The 21,209-nt window shown below is 40.7% G+C and overlaps 1 protein-coding gene, 1 long non-coding RNA gene and 19 other non-coding genes across 23 annotated transcripts in view; 1 reads left to right on the top strand and 20 right to left on the bottom strand.

The window, feature by feature from the left end:
- Positions 1-21,209, top strand: part of LOC144205489 (SH3 and PX domain-containing protein 2A-like) — a 36,104-nt gene that overhangs the window by 10,182 nt on the left and 4,713 nt on the right. Inside the window, exons 6-9 of one of the 3 annotated variants that reach the window (XM_077729891.1) lie at positions 2,505-2,536; positions 10,129-10,257; positions 18,531-18,644; positions 20,037-20,123. In XM_077729891.1, the coding sequence (XP_077586017.1) occupies positions 2,505-2,536; positions 10,129-10,257; positions 18,531-18,644; positions 20,037-20,123 (362 nt within the window). Of the gene's footprint in view, positions 1-2,504; positions 2,537-10,128; positions 10,258-18,530; positions 18,645-18,761; positions 19,117-19,200; positions 19,216-20,036; positions 20,124-21,209 lie in introns of those variants that run through there. The other 2 variants (XM_077729892.1, XM_077729893.1) reach the window with 2 other exon arrangements.
- On the bottom strand, positions 626-18,857 carry LOC144205491 (uncharacterized). Its single transcript, XR_013328109.1, has 3 exons — positions 18,584-18,857; positions 5,602-5,688; positions 626-699 (listed from the first exon to the last, which is right to left on the bottom strand). It is a non-coding gene; the product is annotated as an uncharacterized LOC144205491 (long non-coding RNA).
- Positions 6,714-6,786, bottom strand: trnar-ccu (transfer RNA arginine (anticodon CCU)). The gene has a single exon. It is a non-coding gene; the product is annotated as a tRNA-Arg (tRNA).
- On the bottom strand, positions 7,073-7,145 carry trnar-ucu (transfer RNA arginine (anticodon UCU)). The gene has a single exon. It is a non-coding gene; the product is annotated as a tRNA-Arg (tRNA).
- trnar-ccu (transfer RNA arginine (anticodon CCU)) lies at positions 7,266-7,338 on the bottom strand. Its single transcript has one exon. It is a non-coding gene; the product is annotated as a tRNA-Arg (tRNA).
- On the bottom strand, positions 7,440-7,512 carry trnar-ucu (transfer RNA arginine (anticodon UCU)). Its single transcript has one exon. It is a non-coding gene; the product is annotated as a tRNA-Arg (tRNA).
- On the bottom strand, positions 7,623-7,695 carry trnar-ucu (transfer RNA arginine (anticodon UCU)). Its single transcript has one exon. It is a non-coding gene; the product is annotated as a tRNA-Arg (tRNA).
- On the bottom strand, positions 7,805-7,877 carry trnar-ccu (transfer RNA arginine (anticodon CCU)). Its single transcript has one exon. It is a non-coding gene; the product is annotated as a tRNA-Arg (tRNA).
- trnar-ccu (transfer RNA arginine (anticodon CCU)) lies at positions 12,266-12,338 on the bottom strand. The gene has a single exon. It is a non-coding gene; the product is annotated as a tRNA-Arg (tRNA).
- On the bottom strand, positions 12,434-12,506 carry trnar-ccu (transfer RNA arginine (anticodon CCU)). The gene has a single exon. It is a non-coding gene; the product is annotated as a tRNA-Arg (tRNA).
- On the bottom strand, positions 12,602-12,674 carry trnar-ccu (transfer RNA arginine (anticodon CCU)). Its single transcript has one exon. It is a non-coding gene; the product is annotated as a tRNA-Arg (tRNA).
- trnar-ccu (transfer RNA arginine (anticodon CCU)) lies at positions 12,770-12,842 on the bottom strand. Its single transcript has one exon. It is a non-coding gene; the product is annotated as a tRNA-Arg (tRNA).
- Positions 12,943-13,015, bottom strand: trnar-ccu (transfer RNA arginine (anticodon CCU)). Its single transcript has one exon. It is a non-coding gene; the product is annotated as a tRNA-Arg (tRNA).
- On the bottom strand, positions 13,277-13,349 carry trnar-ccu (transfer RNA arginine (anticodon CCU)). The gene has a single exon. It is a non-coding gene; the product is annotated as a tRNA-Arg (tRNA).
- On the bottom strand, positions 13,445-13,517 carry trnar-ccu (transfer RNA arginine (anticodon CCU)). The gene has a single exon. It is a non-coding gene; the product is annotated as a tRNA-Arg (tRNA).
- On the bottom strand, positions 16,579-16,651 carry trnar-ccu (transfer RNA arginine (anticodon CCU)). Its single transcript has one exon. It is a non-coding gene; the product is annotated as a tRNA-Arg (tRNA).
- trnar-ccu (transfer RNA arginine (anticodon CCU)) lies at positions 16,743-16,818 on the bottom strand. The gene has a single exon. It is a non-coding gene; the product is annotated as a tRNA-Arg (tRNA).
- Positions 16,913-16,985, bottom strand: trnar-ccu (transfer RNA arginine (anticodon CCU)). The gene has a single exon. It is a non-coding gene; the product is annotated as a tRNA-Arg (tRNA).
- On the bottom strand, positions 17,079-17,151 carry trnar-ccu (transfer RNA arginine (anticodon CCU)). Its single transcript has one exon. It is a non-coding gene; the product is annotated as a tRNA-Arg (tRNA).
- On the bottom strand, positions 17,266-17,338 carry trnar-ccu (transfer RNA arginine (anticodon CCU)). Its single transcript has one exon. It is a non-coding gene; the product is annotated as a tRNA-Arg (tRNA).
- trnar-ccu (transfer RNA arginine (anticodon CCU)) lies at positions 17,433-17,505 on the bottom strand. Its single transcript has one exon. It is a non-coding gene; the product is annotated as a tRNA-Arg (tRNA).

Genomic DNA, 21,209 nt, shown 5'->3' with positions numbered 1-21,209 from the left:
TGATATTTTTTGGGTGGGAGTTCTCAATTAACCCACTTTCTGGCTTTTACAGGTGTCAATGGCCAAATAATAATTGCTAGTACTAAAGTAGTTTTTCTAAATGACCATAAAAGTTTAAAAGTCCCTTGAGGCATTCCAAATTTGAAGTAATATACACAGGTTACTACAGTATGTAGTTTTCTGAAATCCCATCTTCTCCTGCCATCTAGAGGCAAGCATGCATATGCACGTTAGAAAATATGAAGGGATGTTATGTTGTTAAAATGCCGTTAGAGGGAACTAAATAGTAAGACTCAAGTCTGTTTTAGCAGTACTATTAAGTAGTACTGTAGTATTTTAATCATTACTACTACTACTGGAGCTACACTAGTAGTATTAAAAAAACAACAACCTTCACTACAATAAAAGCCAACATTAACAGAACTACTACCACCAGTATAGGAATTAATATCACCATGACAACTAGTACTTCTACGAAAATGATCAATACCAACATCATAGTTATCCTTATCCTCTCAAGGGGGGTGCTGGAGCCTATCTCAGACAACTACAGTACTGGAGGACACCCAGAACTGGTTGGCAGCCAATCACAGGGCACAATAAGAGAAACAAAGGACTCTACTTACATTTGGATGAATACGATGGTGTCCCAGCGTGAATTCTGTGTATTTGGCGTGGAAATACGAGAAGATGAAGATACTGTGGAAAAAAGCGCACTTTAAATATTAGTGGTTCACCAAATAAGATTACTGTGGATATTTAAGTCAAGAGAAGTCAGATTTTTAGGTGCACGATTAAAAGTTCATCTAAAAAAAACCCAACAAAATATGCATGTAAATAGTATTCATTTTCAGTTTTTTTTCATCAAAAAAAAATGTAAAAAGAAAATATATAGAACAGTAACTGACATAAAGCTCCAAAATAGGCCACTTTTAATTCAACAGTGTCTCTTAATGGCAATCAATTATAAAAATAATTGTTGTTTTGCCAATTAATTATATCAAGCCTACTGTCTACTTATGTACAAACTAATAAATAAAGTAGTATTTAATGCAACTAAGGAAAAAAAAGAACAGTCTTCAACATTTAATAGAATTCAGCTGTTAACTCACTAGCCAGCAAAAACGGAGTTAAACCTCCCACCAAATAATCTTATTACAATCCTCCCTTTATTCACTTGACAGACTTGTTGATTTACATGACACATTTCAGACAAGTGTTGATGGATTGCAATTATAAACAACAATTAGATATGAATCAATAGCTCTTAGAGAGCAAACTCGTGTAAACTTAACACCGCTAAAGATTTGGCACGCTCCCGAGATCGCAGCGTTGATTGCAACGGCGTCAAAGCCATCCAAAATTTGCATTCCTTGTCCTCCCAGATCACATACTCACCACAAAGGTCATCCATTTTATGTCCATCATTCTGTAGTTCCTCCTCTCGTACGTCGTTTCTACTTTTCGTCTTCACGGAAAGCCAATGAAAAAGTGTTTGGAATCACGAGCTAGTTTGATAGTTTAATATAAAAGAATGTCTATTTAATGGAAGGCTATTATCTAATGCTTGTCGTTGGAAATGTGTCCTTGGAGATTTGTTCATGAGTTCAGAACTTCAGTAGGAGTCGGCCAAGTGTGACTTTATCTTAACTAACACGTGAATTCAGTTTGTGTTTGGATGTGACTCAAGATCGGCCTAAACTGGCCTCTTACTTTTGGTTTCAATCTGGAACAAAGTGCAGTGTTCCCTCGCCATTTCACGGTTCAACTTTGGTGACATCGCAAGTTTTAGGTAATGACAGTAATAATAAGTACTGGCCTGCAAAAAAAAGTACAGTACTATGCCTCAATACTGCTAGGATATGTTAGGAATTGTAATGTACAGTATGTGAAAAACATTGGAAAGAAAATATGTAAAACGTAAATACTAGTCTACAGAATCTTTACAAAAAATATTACAGTACTGGCAGGATATGTTATTGGCTGAGGGAATAATAATGGTGTGGCAAGTAAAAAAATGGATAGTGGAAATGTACTTATTACGGGTGGATATGGAACGGATTAACTGCAAAAATCGAGGGAATACTGTACTGTGTTTTTGTATGCAACAAAAGCCCAATTTGACATATTTTGATATTTACCAACAATAAAAATGTTAGTCTTACAAATAGGATAATAAATAGGACCCCTGCGACCCACTAGAGAGTTCTAAACTTTAATTTTCCCATCAGTCAATCCTACTTGATGACTCGAATGGCAATTTGTTGTGTTTTGATACCCCACACAAGTTCTATTTGGTCTCCCCAGCCTTTGGATATGTCCTACATGCATTCCCAATGAGGGTTTGGTCTCCAGTGCTTGTGCCAACCGCATCGGGAGCGTCCCACAAATAGATTGAGCTGTGTTCCCATAGTCTTTTAATGAAGCCATATCAATGCTTGCTCTTGCTTTGGGACAGCAAGCTTGCTAATGACAATGTCTTTCTTGTGTTGCTTTATTTGCAGGGATTGCGGTGGCTCGGGAAGACGCAAATCGGGTAAGGAAAATTTCAACTATTGTGATATTGGGACTGTCTAGAATAATACAAGATAAAGGCATAAAGAGAATAATAAAGAAATAGGGATAGTGCCTTTTATATGAGATGTTATTGCCTTTTTTTGGGAGAGGATAAAGAATATATGTATGGAAGTATTGCTATATTTAAATGTGCTGCACTAGTGACAAATCTGAATTGCTATTAAAACTTCGATGTTTAATTTCTGTTGAGCTTAACCAATTTGTAATTGGGTTTAAAAAATAATAATAATTAAAGCAAACCTTTAGGGGGAGTTTCATAAAACATCTTCAAGCGTATATTTTGAAAATGTAATCTCGATTTGCCTAATTTGAAGAGTTGAAAGCTGTTTGCTACCATAAAGTGAGTGCTCTTATCTCAAGTTTATACTTGTAGGTCAAAGCAAAAGTCCAAAAATCAACTGCAGGTCACTTCAAATATGATTTTATTTATTTTGAACCGACTAACTTACTATTAGAAGATAATGGGCGGGCGCTAAATGGACCACCTGTTTATGCCTCTATATATTTTCTCTGCCAAGCTTGGCGAGATGTGTACGCTTTTGGCGTGGGTGTGCAAGAGAGAGTGGAGAGCGTAAGGGAGGAAGAACGTGTGAGTGACTCAGTTGACCATTGGGAAACGGGCGTAGGAGGCCGCTACAGTAAAAGAATGCTTGCAGCTGGCAAGTGCATTCGTGTCTGTTAGTTGTCACTTTTGTGTGTGTTTTTATGTGTGTTTGCAATCTAGTAATACCCACACTTGATACCAAATGACATTTCTTTTTTGCAATCATGCACATTTGCTCCACTTGAACAGATTTACCGCTCCGGAAAAAAAAAAAGAAATGTCGTCTAATCTAAATTTATCATATGTTCCATGGCATTATGCTTTATGTAACAAGGAATTCCAACGACATTGCAAAATGGAAATGTTTTCTTTTTGCACTGTGTGTATGTGTGTGTCAAGTAACTTATACGGGTGCCTTGGAAAATTCATCATCTCGTCCTAATTAGTATTTAATGAGCGTTGTCGCTTCTAAGAATGACACGCGTTTATGCGTTTATAGATCTGTAAATGTCGGTGGACATTGGTGGTTAGCACCAATGAAATGCTTGACCTTGCTTCTGTAGCAGAGTGTGGTGAAATTTTATGCTGGAGCTTGCATCTTTTATGGTTTCCATAATTACACGGTGGCAGTATCCCGCTAGACTTTGCTGAGAATGCCAGTGGTTGGGCGGTTGAGGAAAAATATGTGCGCTTTACCTGGCAAGCACGACAAATCTAAACATTGGTGGCTTAACACACAATCAGCTTGGTTTTTTTTGCATTTGGGGAGAGATTGGAGAGATTGGAGATCTTTAAATGGAGTTATGCTACAATGGACAATGGTTATTGACGACAATCCAGTTTAACTGAATTGGACGTCTATTGCTGTCAATGATTTAATTGCTAAGCACTGAGTTTATGACCCTTTAACTTGTTCCTGACCTTCTCAATGAAAGGAAAATCAATTTTTCCAGTTTGAACAATGTATCAGGTTTATTTTGTTCCATAAACTAGCAATTTGAAACCCTCGCTATCGCATATTATGGAAAGGTCATTAATCTTTTCCAGATCTCTCATAAATGAGAAACAAATTTGTTTTAGTACAAAAAGGTGAAAGAGCGAATTGCCAGGTTTTTCCTCAAATTGGATTGGACATCTTTTGGGGTTGTTTATATTTACACGGTTGAAACATTTTGCAGAAAATAAGAGCAAATGTACAAAAAAAGTCAAGAAATCATAAGTGAATTAGCTCAAAATAATGTAAAATTCAATTTTTAACAATTTTTCTGCAACTTTATTTTGTTTTTATTTGTAAATAAGGGATTTAAGAGTTTTATTTGCTTTTTGTTGAAATCAGCAATGAAATATGTAAGAAAAGAAGAATTTCAACATACTTTTTTCTCCAGTATCAGCAAATTTTGAAAATCTAGTGACATAACATGGACTAAAACCCCTTAAAAAATCATCTAATACCTGAAAACTTGTGTATTCTCTACCTATAGCCGACTTTTACTAGACCCCAAATAAAAACATGCCATTTCTGTTGAACTCCATCCAGCAGCTTGTGATATTTTGGTAACATTTAACACATTGTGAATGCATGGGGAAAGTGAGAAGGCTTAAGACGAGAAGAAGAAAAAAAGAGGCGCAGCGCTCGGGGGTGCAGCGCATGTGAAAAGCAGATGGGGAGGAGGTTTACGTGGCAAGTGGAAACCATTTCACTGTTGCGCCTCAACCTAAGGGAGTGTGTGTTTATGTCAGCAACCTCGCTGTCTTTATTTGAGCTGCAGGACTCCCGGGGATGGAGGCGGCGGGGGGTGCTTTACGTGTATGTTTACGCTACGTAAATGGGCCGGTAGCCAAAGGGTTAACTGATGTACGGGTGGGTCAAGAGGTGTTTTGTGTTCGTAGTTGGATACGAGGCACGGGAAATGGTTAAGGGTACATTTCTTTAGACAACTCGCCACTGTTTCCTCAATGAAAAGCCGTTAGGTAAGAAGTGTGCCTTTAAAAAGAGCCTTGACTTTCTAAATACACAATGATGAGATTCACAGAAAGAGAAGGAGCCATTGGAAGGAAGGGTCACGTCGGGTTTAATGTTAAGGCCAGCAGGTTTAGTCAGAAATTATTTCTCCCGCTGTACGCTTTTGAATAAAAATAGATTGGGAGTCGTTGTAGTGTCATGGAAGCTAACGGGCTCTTTAAATTGCAAATAAATGCTTTAAATGTGTAACATGCAGTTGTAAATCTTTAAGTATAAAGTTTAATCTGCAACAATACTTTTTATAGGCATAGATTATTTATCCTCTGCAAGGAATGATGAATAACTTTAGTTTACTGTGGAGTGTCTCCTTGTTTGTTGATGTTTAGATTAATTTGGCCCCAGGAAAACATGCATTAATCAATTTATCATTTGGATTTATATTTTAATAGCTGAAATTTAGACTGAGCAAAGTACACAAACATCAATAAACTGGGATTCATATAAATAGAATATTTACCGTTATACTATTGGCTGGTCATTTCTGGGTGTCCCTCATCTGTTGATGCTCTCAGTTGGCAGGATTGGGCTCCAGCACCCCCAGATCCTTTGTAAAATACACAAAATGAACACATTAATATTTACCATTGATAGTTGGGATTTTGTCATCTGTACGATGTGAAAAAAAGCTCTAATTTATCAAAATATTAGTTGACAAATTGGATTATCAATTAGTTTTGTACATTTCTGCAATAAATGACCTTTTATTAAACTGCACAATTATTTATTTCAAATTTTAAAATAATATCTTCATGTATAAGGGGTATCAGTAAATATACCTACCATATACTTTTATTTTTAACTTAGCATTGTTTGTTTTTTATTCCAAAATGAATTATAATCAGAATAGGCAAGTCTCCTATTCCTAGTTTATCTAAAATAACATAAATTGGAGCTTTTATAAAGGAGCTATTGACCCACTAGTGTTAATATATTATGCAGACCCCCCATGGCCACTAAAAACCATAAAGTATTCCATCGAGCCTACTTTCCCAAGTGGTTTTATTGCCAAACAATAAATGGCAACAACAACGTTTTGTTGAAACAACTAGTAATACAAGCTCCTATTAGTGAGATTTCGGGCTACTGAATTACAGAGTCACAGAACGCCATAACACTCTTTTCATAACACGGTCTAACAAGCTCGTAAAGGTTTCAGGCCAAGAATTCTACTTGGGAACATCAGTATATTCGGTCTCGGGTTGACCTTTCCTCGCGGAGGGCCGCATAGTGATGCGGTGACATGAGGACATCTGCACTATATTGAACCAAAAAAGTCATGTGATCTTTCCTAATCTCACCATATTTGAACTTGGATAAATCTGAGCCACTGTAAAACTAATTTTTAAAGTGTTTGGCTGCCATTGATGGCAATAGATGTCCAATTTATTGGATTTAGGGCAGGAGTGAATGATCCAGAAGGGAATTTTGGACAGTGAAGAGGCCAGTTTTCCTGACTTTTGTAGCCTAAGTAGTATTTACAACTGAAATGTCAAGATGACATTATATGGTATTGTTCTTGCACCCAAAATGGAGAAGACAGTCAAGTATTTGCTCACTTCAAGTGATTACCACCCCAGATGGGACTCGAACCCACAAACCCTGGCTTAGGAGGCCAGTGCCTTATCCATTAGGCCACTGGGGCCATGACAGCTGCTATTTCTGAGGGTTTTTTTTCACTTTTTAGTTCAGTCGTCTACTAAAGAAGCAAATGGCGAAAATGTCAATATATGCAGATATTGAATTTAGGTTTGATTTTTTGATGGACAGCACAAAGGAATGAATATATTTACTCATTCATCTTCCATAATGTCTGTTGGACATGAATTTGTGTTTATTTATGTTACTGGGGCCATGCAAAGCTGGAGCTTATTTTCCTTTTTTGGTTCGGTTTGCTATAAAGCAGCAAACATGCACAGATTGAATATATACACCCCAGATGGGACTCGAACCCACAATCCCTGGCTTAGAAGGCCAGTGCCTTGTCCATTAGGCCACTGGGGTCCTGCAAACCACAGTTTTGAGCTTCTTACACTTTTTTGGTTCAGTCTGCTTTAACTAACAAAGAGCAAATGTCAGGTACCACTAAAGGGTAGGACCATGTTGGCCAGCAGAGAAGTTGACCACCCCAGATGGGACTTGAACCCACAATCCCTGGCTTAGGAGGCCAGTGCCTTATCCATTAGGCCACTGGGGCCATGTAACCCACTTGTTCCTGAGCTTCTTTCGATTTTGGTTTCAGTCTGCTTCCATTTTCAGGAAGAAAATGGCCATGCATTCATCATTGAAGGTATGGGTCACCCCAGATGGGACTTGAACCCACAATCCCTGGCTTAGAAGGCCAGTGCCTTGTCCATTAGGCCACTGGGGTCATGTAAATCAGGAGTTCTGAGTTTCTTTCACTCTTTTGGTTCAGTCTGCTTTAAACAGCAAAGAGTACATTTCAGGTACTACTGAAGAAGGGTCAAGTTAGTCATTAGTCACCCCAGATGGGAGTCGAACCCACAATCCCTGGCTTAGAAGGCCAGTGCCTTGTCCATTAGGCCACTGGGGTTATGCGAATCTCACTCTTGAGTTTCTTTCACCTTTTTTGTTCATTCTATTTTAAATAACAAACTGCAAATGTCAGGTACTATCAAAGTATGGCCATCTTAGACAGTGGTCACCCCAGATGGGACTTGAACCCACAATCCCTGGCTTAGGAGGCCAGTGCCTTGTCCATTAGGCCACTGGGGCCATGGGCAATATAATTTTTGGGCAATAAATCTCTAATCTATTAGTCTGGGCTGTGGGGGGGCAGTGAATTATCGCTGCAGACTGGCTAACGATTACTCCAAATTACAACCACGATGAAGCTGAAACACCCGTGGCTAGCCTTTGTCCCACCCAATCACCAAACTCAATTACTCTATTAGTTGAGAAGAATACTGAATAACAGCAAAATAGTTACAACCTCCAAAACACATGTGCACCCACCACATTTCAAATGAGTAATTACCCAGGAAAGCCAACATATGCATGAGTACTTTCTGAGTTTTACGATCCGTAGAAAGCATTGTGGCACTCACGTCCTCGTAGTAGTAAGTCATCAGCCAATGTAAAAACACTCATGTACCCTTTGGAAAATGAATGCTTTTTTTTTGCCTGCGTCAACTGAATTATAACCACCGTCATATTATACTTGGAAGACGAGGAGACAATACCTCAAATAGAAGTAGCGTTTTGTCTCCAGTCGTGTGGTTTGGGCGACCGTTCTTCACAATGTTTAGACCGTCTAGTAGGAATTGAAAAGATGGATGGCGACCAGTCGACCTTCACAAATAGTGCATTTTTTTAATCGGTGAGGTTAAATAGATATCCAGAGTATATTGGGAGTATTCTCTAGTGATATATTTGGTGAATGGAAATCAAATCCGGGCCTGTCTCATGTGATGAGCTTCATTCCGATGGATTGGTTGCGTTTTTTGGTCCAAAAACTAAAACACGCTTCCTTTTTCCAGCAAGAGTTTGAAAAATAAATGCATCCTTTGCTTCCCCTTCTGAATACTTTTTCTTTTTCATGGTTGAAATGTCTGGCTTTTCAAATCAAGTGTCAAATCATCATAAATGCTCATATTGTCCATTATAAATATCAATATTGGGGCAGTGGATTCTGGCATATTCGTGATTCAGCATAAGCTAGTCAGCTTTTCTAATATTATAAAATGGGCGGGTTTTGAATTTAGAATCATTTTTTAGGCAGCTTGGTACCACATGTAATGGCTTTTAGTTCAATCTATAGACAGTCATAACATTTTTAAAGGTTGGAATTGATTTAAAGTGGATTTTAGCTTTTTATTCTCTTTAAATAATGTGTAATAGGTTCATTGCCTGAAACGAGAACTCCAGTTTACTGTACATTTCATGGTTAAATGAAAAAGAAAAACACATTACCTGCCATTTATTGATTTTAGTGCAATAAAATTCAATTTACTGCAATAAAATGCAATTCCTCTCATCATTTGACCCATTTGTAAAAACTTCAAACCATTCCCTACCACATTAAAGTGTCATCAGCAGAAACATTTATTTATAGGTCAACTAATTGCATCAGTTGAGCCTTGTTACCACTACATCGTTTCCGTCCACTTCAACTATTTGCGAGATTTTTCACCATTAAGCTTCAGTTTCTCCTCTCGTCCACTATGGCTCACATTTCCACATATCCCCACAAATAAAAGCCATCTGCGGGCATGCCGACCCATACTCGGGCTCGATTCTCAGAGCCCGATGCGTTAGAGTTAGGAAAACAAGCTGAAACTAAGTCACCACTGGTGTTGACACGGTTAACACAGCGAAGTAGAGAAAGGAACATTTCCATTGGCTGGGCCACTCGCCGTAGGCCGAAGTCTAGTGTTTCACGGAGGGCCTTCCCTCCCAGTTCTGTTCCAGCCCCTTCATCTGGTTCTATTTAAGGCTTCTAGTGCCGACTCTTATGATTGGCGTACACAACCCCCCTACTCTTCCTCCAAGTCCCAACCCCGACTAACTCTGGAGAAGGAGGCTTTTTTAGCAGATGGTTTATTTTCCAAGGGAAGCCATTTCTCGCTCCTTTAGTCCTTAAAACATCTTATCGGGGGACGCCGCTACCAACTATGGTCTTCCGTCTACCTGAACCGGTTTCAGTACTTTGGGATACCCGTCGGATGAGGCGATTTATGGGACGCGCTATGGATTTTGTTCGTTTTTCTGCTTGAATATTCCCTTTTTTGGGATGATGATCTGTTGGTAAACTTCATCTGCATCTCCACTGCCCCTCACGTTGGGCTGGAGGGGGATGCCAATCTATGGCTAGACTCTGGGGAAGATGCACTGAGCTCCGTAAAGATTACGATTGGCTGAGCTCCAGTGACAAAGTGGCCTATGGCACAACGCGTGCCCAGCGGCCGTTCCAGGGGACCTATGGCCGGGAGTTGGCTGACAGCCTGTTTTTTCCCATCGACTCCAGGTTTGGATGCCTCGGATCCCATGCTCCTGGAACAGTACGTGGTGGTGGCCAGTTACGAGAAACAGGAACCCGCGGAGATCAGCCTCCAAGCGGGTGAGGTGGTCGACGTCATCGAGAAGAGCGAAAGCGGTGAGTGATCAAAACAAACGCGGCATGACTGACTCAAACGTCTTTGTGATGCGATGCTTCGTCAGCTCGTTCAAACATCTTTTCTCTTTTGCATATCCACATAGTTTTAGCTCCATCTGGAGGTTCATCCTGGCCTCCAGTCAGCCCTGTTTTTGTCCCCCTGTTAGTTCAGGCTAGAAGCCAGCATTCCGCCTCTCCCAGACTTGCATTAATTATTCCGCCGCACTTTAATGGAAAGCCAGCAAGACGTGTCGGATTGACAAATGCCAGCTGTAAAGCATCGAGTCAGCTGTTTAAACCCTAGGAAAATATTTGGGAGCTTCATTGTTAGATACCACCAAAAAAACCTATTGACCATCACAGAAAAAAACAATGGATGAATGGTTAATAGGTCCGCTTTGCAGCATTGAGATTGAGAGTTCAATCCCTGTTGGGTTCAACACATATAGTGTTGCATTTGCATATTTTCCCTATGCTCAGGATACTCCATTTTCCAAAATATGCAATTATCTGTATTACTATATGAGTATGATCATCCGTTTTCTTGTGCCCTGTGATTGGCTGATGACCAATTTAGGGTGGTATAGGCTCCAGCACCCTGTGCGGATATGGTGTACGGAAATTGATACGTGACAAAGCCCCCTAAAATGGATGAAATGCTTTACAACCCATTAAATTCAATCTGACGATGATACTTAAGCCTCACAGTTACGTCGTGGTTATCTGTAATGAACCCCAGCAGTACCAAATCCATGTGTTTTTGTTAAAAACTCTCAAATAAAGCGGCTTTAAAACACAAATGGCAAGATGAGCCCGGGAGGTTTTGTCCCACTCGGGGTTGACGCTGAGCTTTAATGGTGTGCTGAGACAGTAAAATGCTAATGGGACTCATGTGTTCTTCAGAAGCATGCCATGGAAACAGAAACAGAGACAGAGGAGGAAAAACTGTGACCTGGAAGGGAAAAGGGGACTTGGCTTTCACCAGCCTTAAGCTAGGAGAACATAGCACAGGATAACTTTGAAGTATCCTGCATGGAGCCTAAGGTCCACATATTTGTTTTGACTCACCGCTTCAGTAGGATTTGAACCCGATGGGGAGCCACAGCCAGACATACACAACACCACCGTCCAGCCGTTTTATCCAAGGTTTTCGGAGGAAGTTAAATTCCACAATGGCTTTCAGATACCTGCTGCGTGTTGAGCGTCCATGGAGAATCTGATTGAGTACTTCCATGTTGGCATTGTGGTTTCCTAGCTTTTTAGAGCCAGTCATCCATTTTGGGGCACTTATATGTTGGGGTTCGTGGGATGAAGGACTTTCTGGAATGGGGTTAAGCATTTGGAGATGTAAAACTGGAACCTCTGGTCTTAGATTTCTAGATTTTGATTGTAATCCAGATTTGCTAATCACTGCAAACAGTCCACCTTGAAATTCATTGCCATTTCATCGATCTGTGGTGGTTTTGGGCCAAAATTGGAGGTTTTGTGGTAAGGAAATAGCAAAATGCTCCCGCAATGGAAGTAGGCTAATGCAGCTTCATCGAACTGAGTGACATCACTTCATCGGGGCTTTGCCAATATCAACACATGCACGTGGCCAACAGGAATTCAGAGCTCATTTAATTTAGTATAAATTCCCCTTAAGGAGAGAAAGTCATAAAATGTAAGTTAAACATGTTCTGACATATTGATCTCTTAATTGGCGATGGAGGCCACAAATCTGCTGATCTCTTCACATTTTTATGCTGTGTTTTTCAACACATTAAGAAGTATTTTGGCGTTGAAGTTGATTGTGTCAAGTGTTAACTTCGCCCTGCTGTTTATTATAATGTTGCTGACTTGAGTGTTCACGTGTTCTGTAGTTTGGATTAAAAACCATGTCAGGGAATCTGGGACAGAGCTTTGAGGGAGGCCAGTTTTCCTCACTTTTCAAGCCAAAGTTGCAATGTCTGGATGATATGATATCAACCGCAGCAACAGTGATTAAGAGTTCACCCATTGCAAGTATCACCCCAGATGGGACTCGAACCCACAATCCCTGGCTTAGGAGGCCAGTGCCTTATCCATTAGGCCACTGGGGCTATGCAGTTAAGCAGTTCTGAGCATTTTTCGATTTGGATTTCGGTCTGCTACATGGACTAAAATGGCCAAAAAGCCTTAAAGTGAAGGTTTGGCTCACCCCAGATGGGACTTGAACCCACGATCCCTGGCTTAGGAGGCCAGTGCCTTATCCATTAGGCCACTGGGGCTATGCAGTTAGGCAGTTCTGAGCATTTTTCAATTTGGATTTTGGTCTGCGACATGGACTAAAATGGCCAAAAAGCCTTAAAGTGAAGGTTTGGCTCACCCCAGATGGGACTTGAACCCACAATCCCTGGCTTAGGAGGCCAGTGCCTTATCCATTAGGCCACTGGGGCTATGCAGTTAGGCAGTTCTGAGCATTTTTCAATTTGGATTTTGGTCTGCGACATGGACTAAAATGGCCAAAAAGCCTTAAAGTGAAGGTTTGGCTCACCCCAGATGGGACTTGAACCCACAATCCCTGGCTTAGGAGGCCAGTGCCTTATCCATTAGGCCACTGAGGCCATGCAAATCAGTGATCCTGGGCTTCTTTCGATTTGAGTTTCAGTCTGCTTCCATTTTCAGGAAGAAAATGGCCATGTATCCATCGTTGAATGTATAGGTCACCCCAGATGGGACTTGAACCCACAATCCCTGGCTTAGGAGGCCAGTGCCTTATCCATTAGGCCACTGGGGCCTTGACAACAGGTTCTCTTGAGCTTCATTTGGTTTTTGTTTCAGTGTGATATAAGGTAAACATGGCAAAAGTGGAGGTCATCGAAGGTGTGCCCCACCCCAGAAGGGATTCGAACCCACAATCCCTGGCTTAGGAGGCCAGGGCCTTGTCCATTAGGCCACTGGAGCCTTCCGAACATAGATTCCCGAACGTCCTTGGATTTTTGTTTCAGTCTGCTTCAAGGAAGAAAATGGCCAGATGACCACCATTGAAGGTATGGGTTACCCCAGATGGAACTCGAACCCACAATGCCTGGCTTAGGAGGCCAGTGCCTTATCCATTAGGCCACTGGGGCCATACTTGACAGGTCTCCTGAGCTTCCTTTGATTTTTGTTTCAGTGTGATATAAGGTAGAAAATGGCAAAAATGGTTGTCACCAAAGGCATTGCACACCCCAGATGGGACTTGAACCCACAATCCCTGGCTTAGGAGGCCAGTGCCTTATCCATTAGGCCACTGGGGCCTGGAAAATGAGGTTTCCTGAACTACCTACGATTTTTTGTTTCAGTCTGCTTCAAGGAAGAAAATGGCCAAATGTTCATCATTGAAGGTTTGGTCCAACACAGATGGGACTCGAACCCACAATTCCTGGCTTAGGAGGCAAGTGCCTTATCCATTAATACACTGGGGCCACAGATTCAGAGAATTCTGATTTGTCTCCTTGGTTGGGATTCTGATGGAAATGGGGGTGTTGCTTGTTGAGCTTTGCAGAAACTAGTGTAGAAATGGAAAAAGTCATTTCCTGCCAAAGTTAGTGGGTCGGAGGGGTTGTTTCTTTGTAATAACTTAATGAATCCTTCAGGATTCCTCTCCACAGTTTAAAAGAGGTGTTTTAATATTAGCACCTACTTTTTTGCTAACACTTTCCATTGAATATTTAACAGAAAAACCCTCCTCATAATGGAAATATACTTAGAATAGCCAGTTTGCCAAAGCCTCAGGGGCAACCATAGACCAGCTGTGCCCAGTCTTGTGTAGCAAATCTCTCTACGGACCAGCTAGTATTTAACTTGACACAATTCCACATCTCGATAAAAAAAATAAAGTCCAGGAATGCCTCAAGACCCCCTTTGGCACCACATTTATAATACATGCATTATACTTGCCCCACCCTTCCTAATCATAAGGGTGGAGTCCATAAGTGAAGACATATGAGAACCTTGAAGGTTTTTAAGGACAAAAGTAGTACTTAATGTTCTTCTGTATCGCATTGGAGGACTTGGCAGAAATGGCTAAAAACCTGGAAGGTAAAGAGTTTTTTTTCACCTGCTTTTGATGTTCAACTTCATGGCTAAACGCCATCTGAACCTGCAGGAAATTCTGCAAGATTAAGCCGCCAAACGACATGATGGATGGCCTGGATGTCTACTCTATGCTCACATGGTAAAAATATATCCTTACTGTAGTCTCCGGCGTCTGTCTGCGGGCAAGAAGAGCTTTACTGCTCGGCTGAGCAAGCGTATGTTTGGAAAGTCTTTTGATTTATCTTCTGCGATCCCAAACTATTTGTACATCCACTTTAGTGACAAATGCAAGGGTCAAAAAAGGCTCTTTTTAAGGTGTTGGACCACTCCAAGTTGTTATTTGAACCACTTTCATGTGAAATGTAGCCTAAATTCTTTAGAAAAGCTTATGGAGAGATGATTTTAGTTCCTTATTTGGTATTGTGACAATGGAGGTGGCTTACAATTTCTTGGAAGGCCACAAGATGGCATGTGTAGTCTTTGTATTTTTTATATTTGTTCTATAGGGTATGCAACTTTTTTGTGTTCACCCTTGCTGGAGGTAGAAGGTCAGTTAAGTTGAATACCGTAAAAGTATTCGGTAAAGGAATATTTTACTCTTCTGGAATGGTCTTCAGCAGTTTTTTGAATTTGGTCGTGTCAGTCTTCCATAAAGGCATCCCTAAGGGTCAACATATGAGGAAGACCTGGCTTGCAAGTCATTATAATTTCAACCCAAATGTGTCAGATGACGTTTATGATCTGTCAGGGTTTGCCGTTCCCCCCCCTTTAGACTATTCTTCCAAATCATTCTTTAAGTTATGGTGTGGAGTCATAGAAGCACATGGAAGATACATTAACCTCCTTCCTACGTTTTGTACGACATCTTCTGGGACAAATTGGAGGTATTGACCTCATTCCGGGTTTAAAAGTTCCTGTAGTATCACTTTTAAGCTTCATTTTTACGTCAAATTAGGAAATTAGGAAGCAAGATGGCAAGTCTACAAGCATCCATTTAGGGAAAAGCCACATTTCCAGGGGTGGCCTTTCACACATTGAAGGCTCACTGTGTCTCCACATCAGCTGTGTACAAGTAGTGCTTCGTTTTCAGACCATGAGGCGATCCTTTCACCGTCCTGGAGCCAGAAAAGGCTGTTTCTTAGGTCAACATTAGTTCTTAAAAGTCGTGTTGTGCTTTTTTTTCCCACTACCCCGCCTTTTCAGTACACCCCAGGCTACCAGGTAATTGAAACCCAGTGTTTTACTAAAACTGGAAGCCTGTGTTTGTGTGTATCTTGATACTGTATCTACTGTTAATAAATACAGGAGCTGGAGTTTTCTGTAGCTCTTCTTGACAGTGGTGTCAAATATCTGCAAAACTGCTGCGTGGACGCATTCCTCGTCATTCCAGGTTGTGAAAAAAAGCCTTGGTTCGTTGCTGAATCAGTGTTTTGTGCAAGAAGCATACAGATTTTTTTGTTGCTGTTACATGGATTCGTCTCGGGTTCGAATAATGTCAGTGGCGTTGATTCATGGTGTGGAAAGGCAGACTATGTTCACATATTCTGTACTTAAGAGGGAAAAAAACAATTTGTGTATATTTTGTTTCCTGTTCCGCCAATCTGGTCTGGATTACAGTGAAAATGAACATGTGTGCAGTTTCCAGATGTCAAACACAGTTTGAAAAACAAGAGTTTTGTCGTCTGTTCATAACTTGCGCAATTGGGTTTGTAAATAAAGTCATTGGATCGACATGGAGTGTTTTTTTTTTTTTTGGACGTTGCAAGACATTCTGTTCCTAAAAAGATGCAGATTTTAAGGACGCCACTTAAAGTATATCAAGTGTTTTGATGGGTTTAATATGCTGAGTTTTGCTGCTTTTGTCATACCGGGGCAGAAATGTTTGTTGGTTGTCAGGAATTGGCTGTGCTAAGTCATTTTTCCCGACTTGTGGTCAAAAAATTCTTGTTGTTAGCAACACAGAGAATGGATGGTTGCGATAAACAACAGTTGGAAAACACGGCCGTTTGTGATTGACTTGGTGTGTGATCTTTTTACAAAACAGTGCGTCTATGTTGCCAAAAATGACATCTGTACTGTGTGTGTATTTGCGTCTTTGCTACTGCACTTCTCGACAGCTTGTTGTGATTTAGTCTTGTGTATACATCCAAGTTTTGCAAGAATAATATACAACAATAAGTTGCAAACTGAATTTAGAGTGTATGGCAAGATTATTTTTCTGTCTTTGGAAGTAGAGTGTCAAGCACCAAAATGAACGGAGCAACTGTTGATTGTGTTGGCCACCCCAGGTGGGACTTGAACCCACAATCCCTGGCTTAGGAGGCCAGTGCCTTATCCATTAGGCCACTGGGGCCATGGAATCATGCATTTCCAAGCTTGTTTCGATTTTTGTTTCAGTCTGCTTCAAGGAAGAAAATGGCCAAAAGTCCATCATAGAAGGAATGGGCCAACCCAGATGGGACTTGAACCCACAATCCCTGGCTTAGGAGGCCAGTGCCTTATCCATTAGGCCACTGAGGCCCTGGAAATGGTGATTTCTGAGCTTGTTTCGACTTTTGTTTCAATCTGCTTCAAGGAAGAAGATGGCCAAAAGTTCATCATAGAAGGAATGGGCCACCCCAGATGGGACTTGAACCCACAATCCCTGGCTTAGGAGGCCAGTGCCTTATCCATTAGGCCACTGAGGCGAGGAGTAAATGTGTTTCTGGGCTTCTCTCGATTTTTCATTTCTGTCTGCTTTGAGGAGGCAAATGGCCAAAACACACAAGTGAAGCCATTGTCACCTCAGATGGGACTCAAACCCACAATCCCTGGCTTAGGAGGCCAGTGCCTTGTCCATTAGGCCACTGAGGCCATGCAAACAATCAATTTTTAAGCACCTTTCACGTTTTGGCTCAGTCTGCTATAAGCAAAAAGTAACTACCAGGTACTGAGTGAGTAAAGTTGCAGGCCATTGATCATATTGGTCACCCCAGATGGGACTCGAACCCACAATCCCTGGCTTAGGAGGCCAGTGCCTTATCCATTAGGCCACTGGGGCCACAAACACAAGTAATTCTGAGCTTCTTTCGATTTTCCTTGAAGTCTGATGTAAGGAGGTACATGTCCAAAATACTGGTCATTGAAGACATTGTCACCTCTGACGGGACTTGAACCCACAATCTCTGGCTTAGGAGGCCAATGCCTTATCCATTAGGCCACTGAGGCCCTGAAAACTGTGATTTCTGAGCTTTTTTTTCACCTTTTTGGTTCAGCCTGCTATATGTCAATACATGTTGGTCTTTGGATGTATTGATTATCCTAGATGGGACTTGAACCCACAATCCCTGGTTAGGGAGGACTGTGCCTTGACGGGTCCATCTTGCCATCATGTCCAGCTTGTCCTCAACCATGTTTCCAAGCCACTGTCCAGCTAACATTGCTTCAACGTCAACATGAATCACTACGATGGCACTAATAAGCTACTACAATCCCAAAACAGCACTGTGGTAACAACCGATCACAATGGGATTTTCCATTTGTTTTCTTCCCACGGTGGAACTAAAATCCCTCAAACACAACATTTTTTGAAGAACACGTGCAAACGAGTCTCAGGCCAACTGAGATGGAACACTCTCGCCTTCTTTATGGTTCTCCTAGCAGCTGTCAGGTGCATCACATCTCAGTTACCACAGCAAACAAGAGAATGGGTGGTGCCGTGTTTATGTTTAGGATGGTTTTGGTGCCAATAGTGGTTAAGCACGTGTTATTGGGGATTCCCAAATGTTCCCTTTTTGGGGCAATTTTGGCCAAATTTTTAGGTGTACTGTACTCAAATCTAGTCAAATTTTTTCTTGCACATTACATCTGCATACCAAAATAGGTCTAACTTTAAAATGTAGTCACAACAATAATAACTACTATTGAAAAACAATTAAAAACTATTACATATTTCTCTTTTTGCTGTAACAATATAACGCTTTATAGCAAAATCCTTCAACAACAGTGTTTTTAATTTAGTTTTTGCAGTAGTTAGAAATTTTAGTTCCATTTTAATTGCATTTTGTGCTCAAATTTCTTCCATAAACACTGAAATAACTGATTTAACACAATGTTATAATAAAGCTTTCAATCTGCAAACATGATTGTATCAATCACCATGACAACAAACAGCTGACTATGGCCCAGCAATTTACTTTGCCATTTGAAAACCTCTAATACAAATCTTAAACCATATGGGTTTTTTTCCACAGGCTGGTGGTTTGTCAGCACCTCAGAGGAGCAAGGTTGGGTCCCCGCCACCTACCTCAACTCCCACAGCGGCACGCGGGATGACTCGGAGGTCGGCGCCTCAAAAAGTGGGGAAGGTAAGTCAAACTTGGCCACCCACAGCCGCCAACACTTGGCGCTTTACAACCACCAATCCACCAACAAGACGACACGATGAGAGTACACAAACTCCGACTAGCGTCAAACACTTTCCCTGTTCGTCTGCCATCATAAATGCATTCACTCTAACAGTGTAGGGATTCAGGACTATGTCAATACCGGGGAGTTCCAGAAGGGAGCAGACCACTATACACTAAGACTTTATACCAATTCCTGTACTTTTAGGATGCGTACTTTGATGGTAAAACAAGATAGTGATGTCATAGACGCAACATAACTTGGCAAATGTTTCACTTTGCTCCTAAGCTTTACAACCATAGACACAAAAGAGAGCAAAATTACAATATGACATCATTTTCTGATCACCCAACAGTCAGGCTTTGGTGTCTTGGATGTTATCAAGAAAAATGGGGTCAGGTAGTGCAAGCAAATTTTTTAGGGAGAGGACAAGTAAGTGAAAAATATGGTTTAAAATTACTGTATACATAAATAAATGAATGAATAATTGGAGAATTGTATCTGTAATCTTTCTAGGAGTCAAGTATGAAGGTATGACACTATTACAACTCATATTGGTGGTTTTGAGACGCATATTAAGTCGCTAGAAAGAAATTCCGGAAAATTCCAGGCTTCTAAGTTAGTGGGAACAATTTGGGGAAAGGCGTTTTTTTTTTTTTTGTTCCGTCAAGGCATGACTTTTATTTGAAAGAACTGAATTAGAATTCTAATTAATTTTTATGACCTTATCATTCAAATTAGAAGTCACCACCCAATTGACGTCAAACGTCCCAATACTTTTGGCTTGATATCATCACCACTTCAACAAAAACACCTTTGAATGTCTTTTTTGTGGTTTTAAATTCACATAAGTGGAACATTCTGCCTTTTTGAAATGAAAGCGAAGCAATTGCAGCATATTAGCAAAAAGTCTTATGCAGCATTTTGTTGGAAACAACAACAAATGAAGCATGGAAATGATTATTAAACTCCCTAACAAACATAAAAATCTTATAACCCTGTCCCCAAAAACATGTTTTCCCCCCCCCAATCCTCTTTCTATGCAAAAATTTAACATTTCATAAATATGGCAACCACTTTCTTAAGTCCACCTGCACAAATTTACGAGACATAGTCAACCTTCCCTGTAATCCAAGTAATTTCCCCGAAGCAACAATGTGTGGCTCAGATGCTCCAAAATGACAAGATGGGGGAAACCATGCTAACTAACAACATCCTCATTAAAAGCCACATCTTTTTTTTAACATGTCCCCCATAACCCTCCCAATCAACCGTACGTCATTCCCATTAACATCCTCATATGCTTTTTTTGTGTGTGTATACGCTGTCTGGTCCACGTTTGTATCCGTCAGTCACTAAGCGACGACACAAGGCCCACCTGAAGAGGCTGGACCGGAGATGGACGCTGGGGGGTGTCATCAGCCGGCAGCAGAGCCGAGGTGAAGTGCGACAGATGTCTCGCTTGGTTTGCACCATGACCTTTGACCCCTCTATGTTTTGTCTTGCATGGCGTCTTTGTGTAAATTCCATCTGACTAACTTAACACTGACACTGAGGTGAAATCATCCCATCCCGAAAATGTGGCTGTCTTATGAGATAAATTAGCAGGTTGTCGGAGAAAAGCGGCTCAGGCATATTTGTATTGTAGTGCACAGGTGTCAAAGTGGCGGCCCGGGGGCCAAATCTGGCCCATCGCATCATTTTGTGTGGCCCAGGGAAAGTAAATCATGAGTGCCGACTTTATGAAACTGGGAAATGATTTATACTGGGAACGCACTTTTTATAGTGTTCTTGAATATGTTTTTTAGCTGTTCAGTTTTTGCGGAGTTTCCAAAATAAGCATAGTTTTTAACCAAATATGAGGACATATGAATATGATTAAATGTGAAAAATGGGCCAACAACTATCTTTTATTCAAGTTAAGCGACTAGGGATCAGAAATGAGAAAAATGTTAACAAAATAATCTACAAAAAAAACATACTATAGTACTATACAAAATATTAATAGCTAAAATGACACCAAGAGTCATGACTCACAATATAAAAAAGATTACTCTTACAAATTGGACTATTCTTGTCAAAAAAATGTTAAAATATTTCAAAATAATGTTTCTGCCACCATATTTTGTGTTTCAAAACAAATCTGCATGTTTCAAGTTAAAACAACCAATTCTAATCTGCCCAAAAGAAACTAAATGAGTAAGCAGGAACCCAAACACTCTTCTTGATCTTCTCTGGACTTTTTTTTTGGCGTTTTTTTGCTTTCTTGGCCATAATGACGGGAAATGGTGTCTCTGCAATGGCCTTGCAGGAATGTATAAATCAGCACGGAGTCTCTCCCGCTATTATACGTTGAAATTTCAAGGCGGCGGGCCAAGGACACTTCACGGGATGCCCAAGATGCACTTAATGTAAACAAAACCAAATGAGCCAGCGTTTCCATCTTTGCAATTACGCCGTACGCAAGCAACAACATGGCGTACTTCACCATGCGTTGCCCAGAATATTTGAATCTCTGACAATTA

This window comes from Stigmatopora nigra, chromosome 12, assembly GCF_051989575.1.
Source record: "Stigmatopora nigra isolate UIUO_SnigA chromosome 12, RoL_Snig_1.1, whole genome shotgun sequence".
Classification (NCBI taxonomy): Eukaryota; Metazoa; Chordata; class Actinopteri; order Syngnathiformes; family Syngnathidae; genus Stigmatopora; species Stigmatopora nigra.
This window is presented reverse-complemented; position numbering and strand designations above follow the sequence as displayed.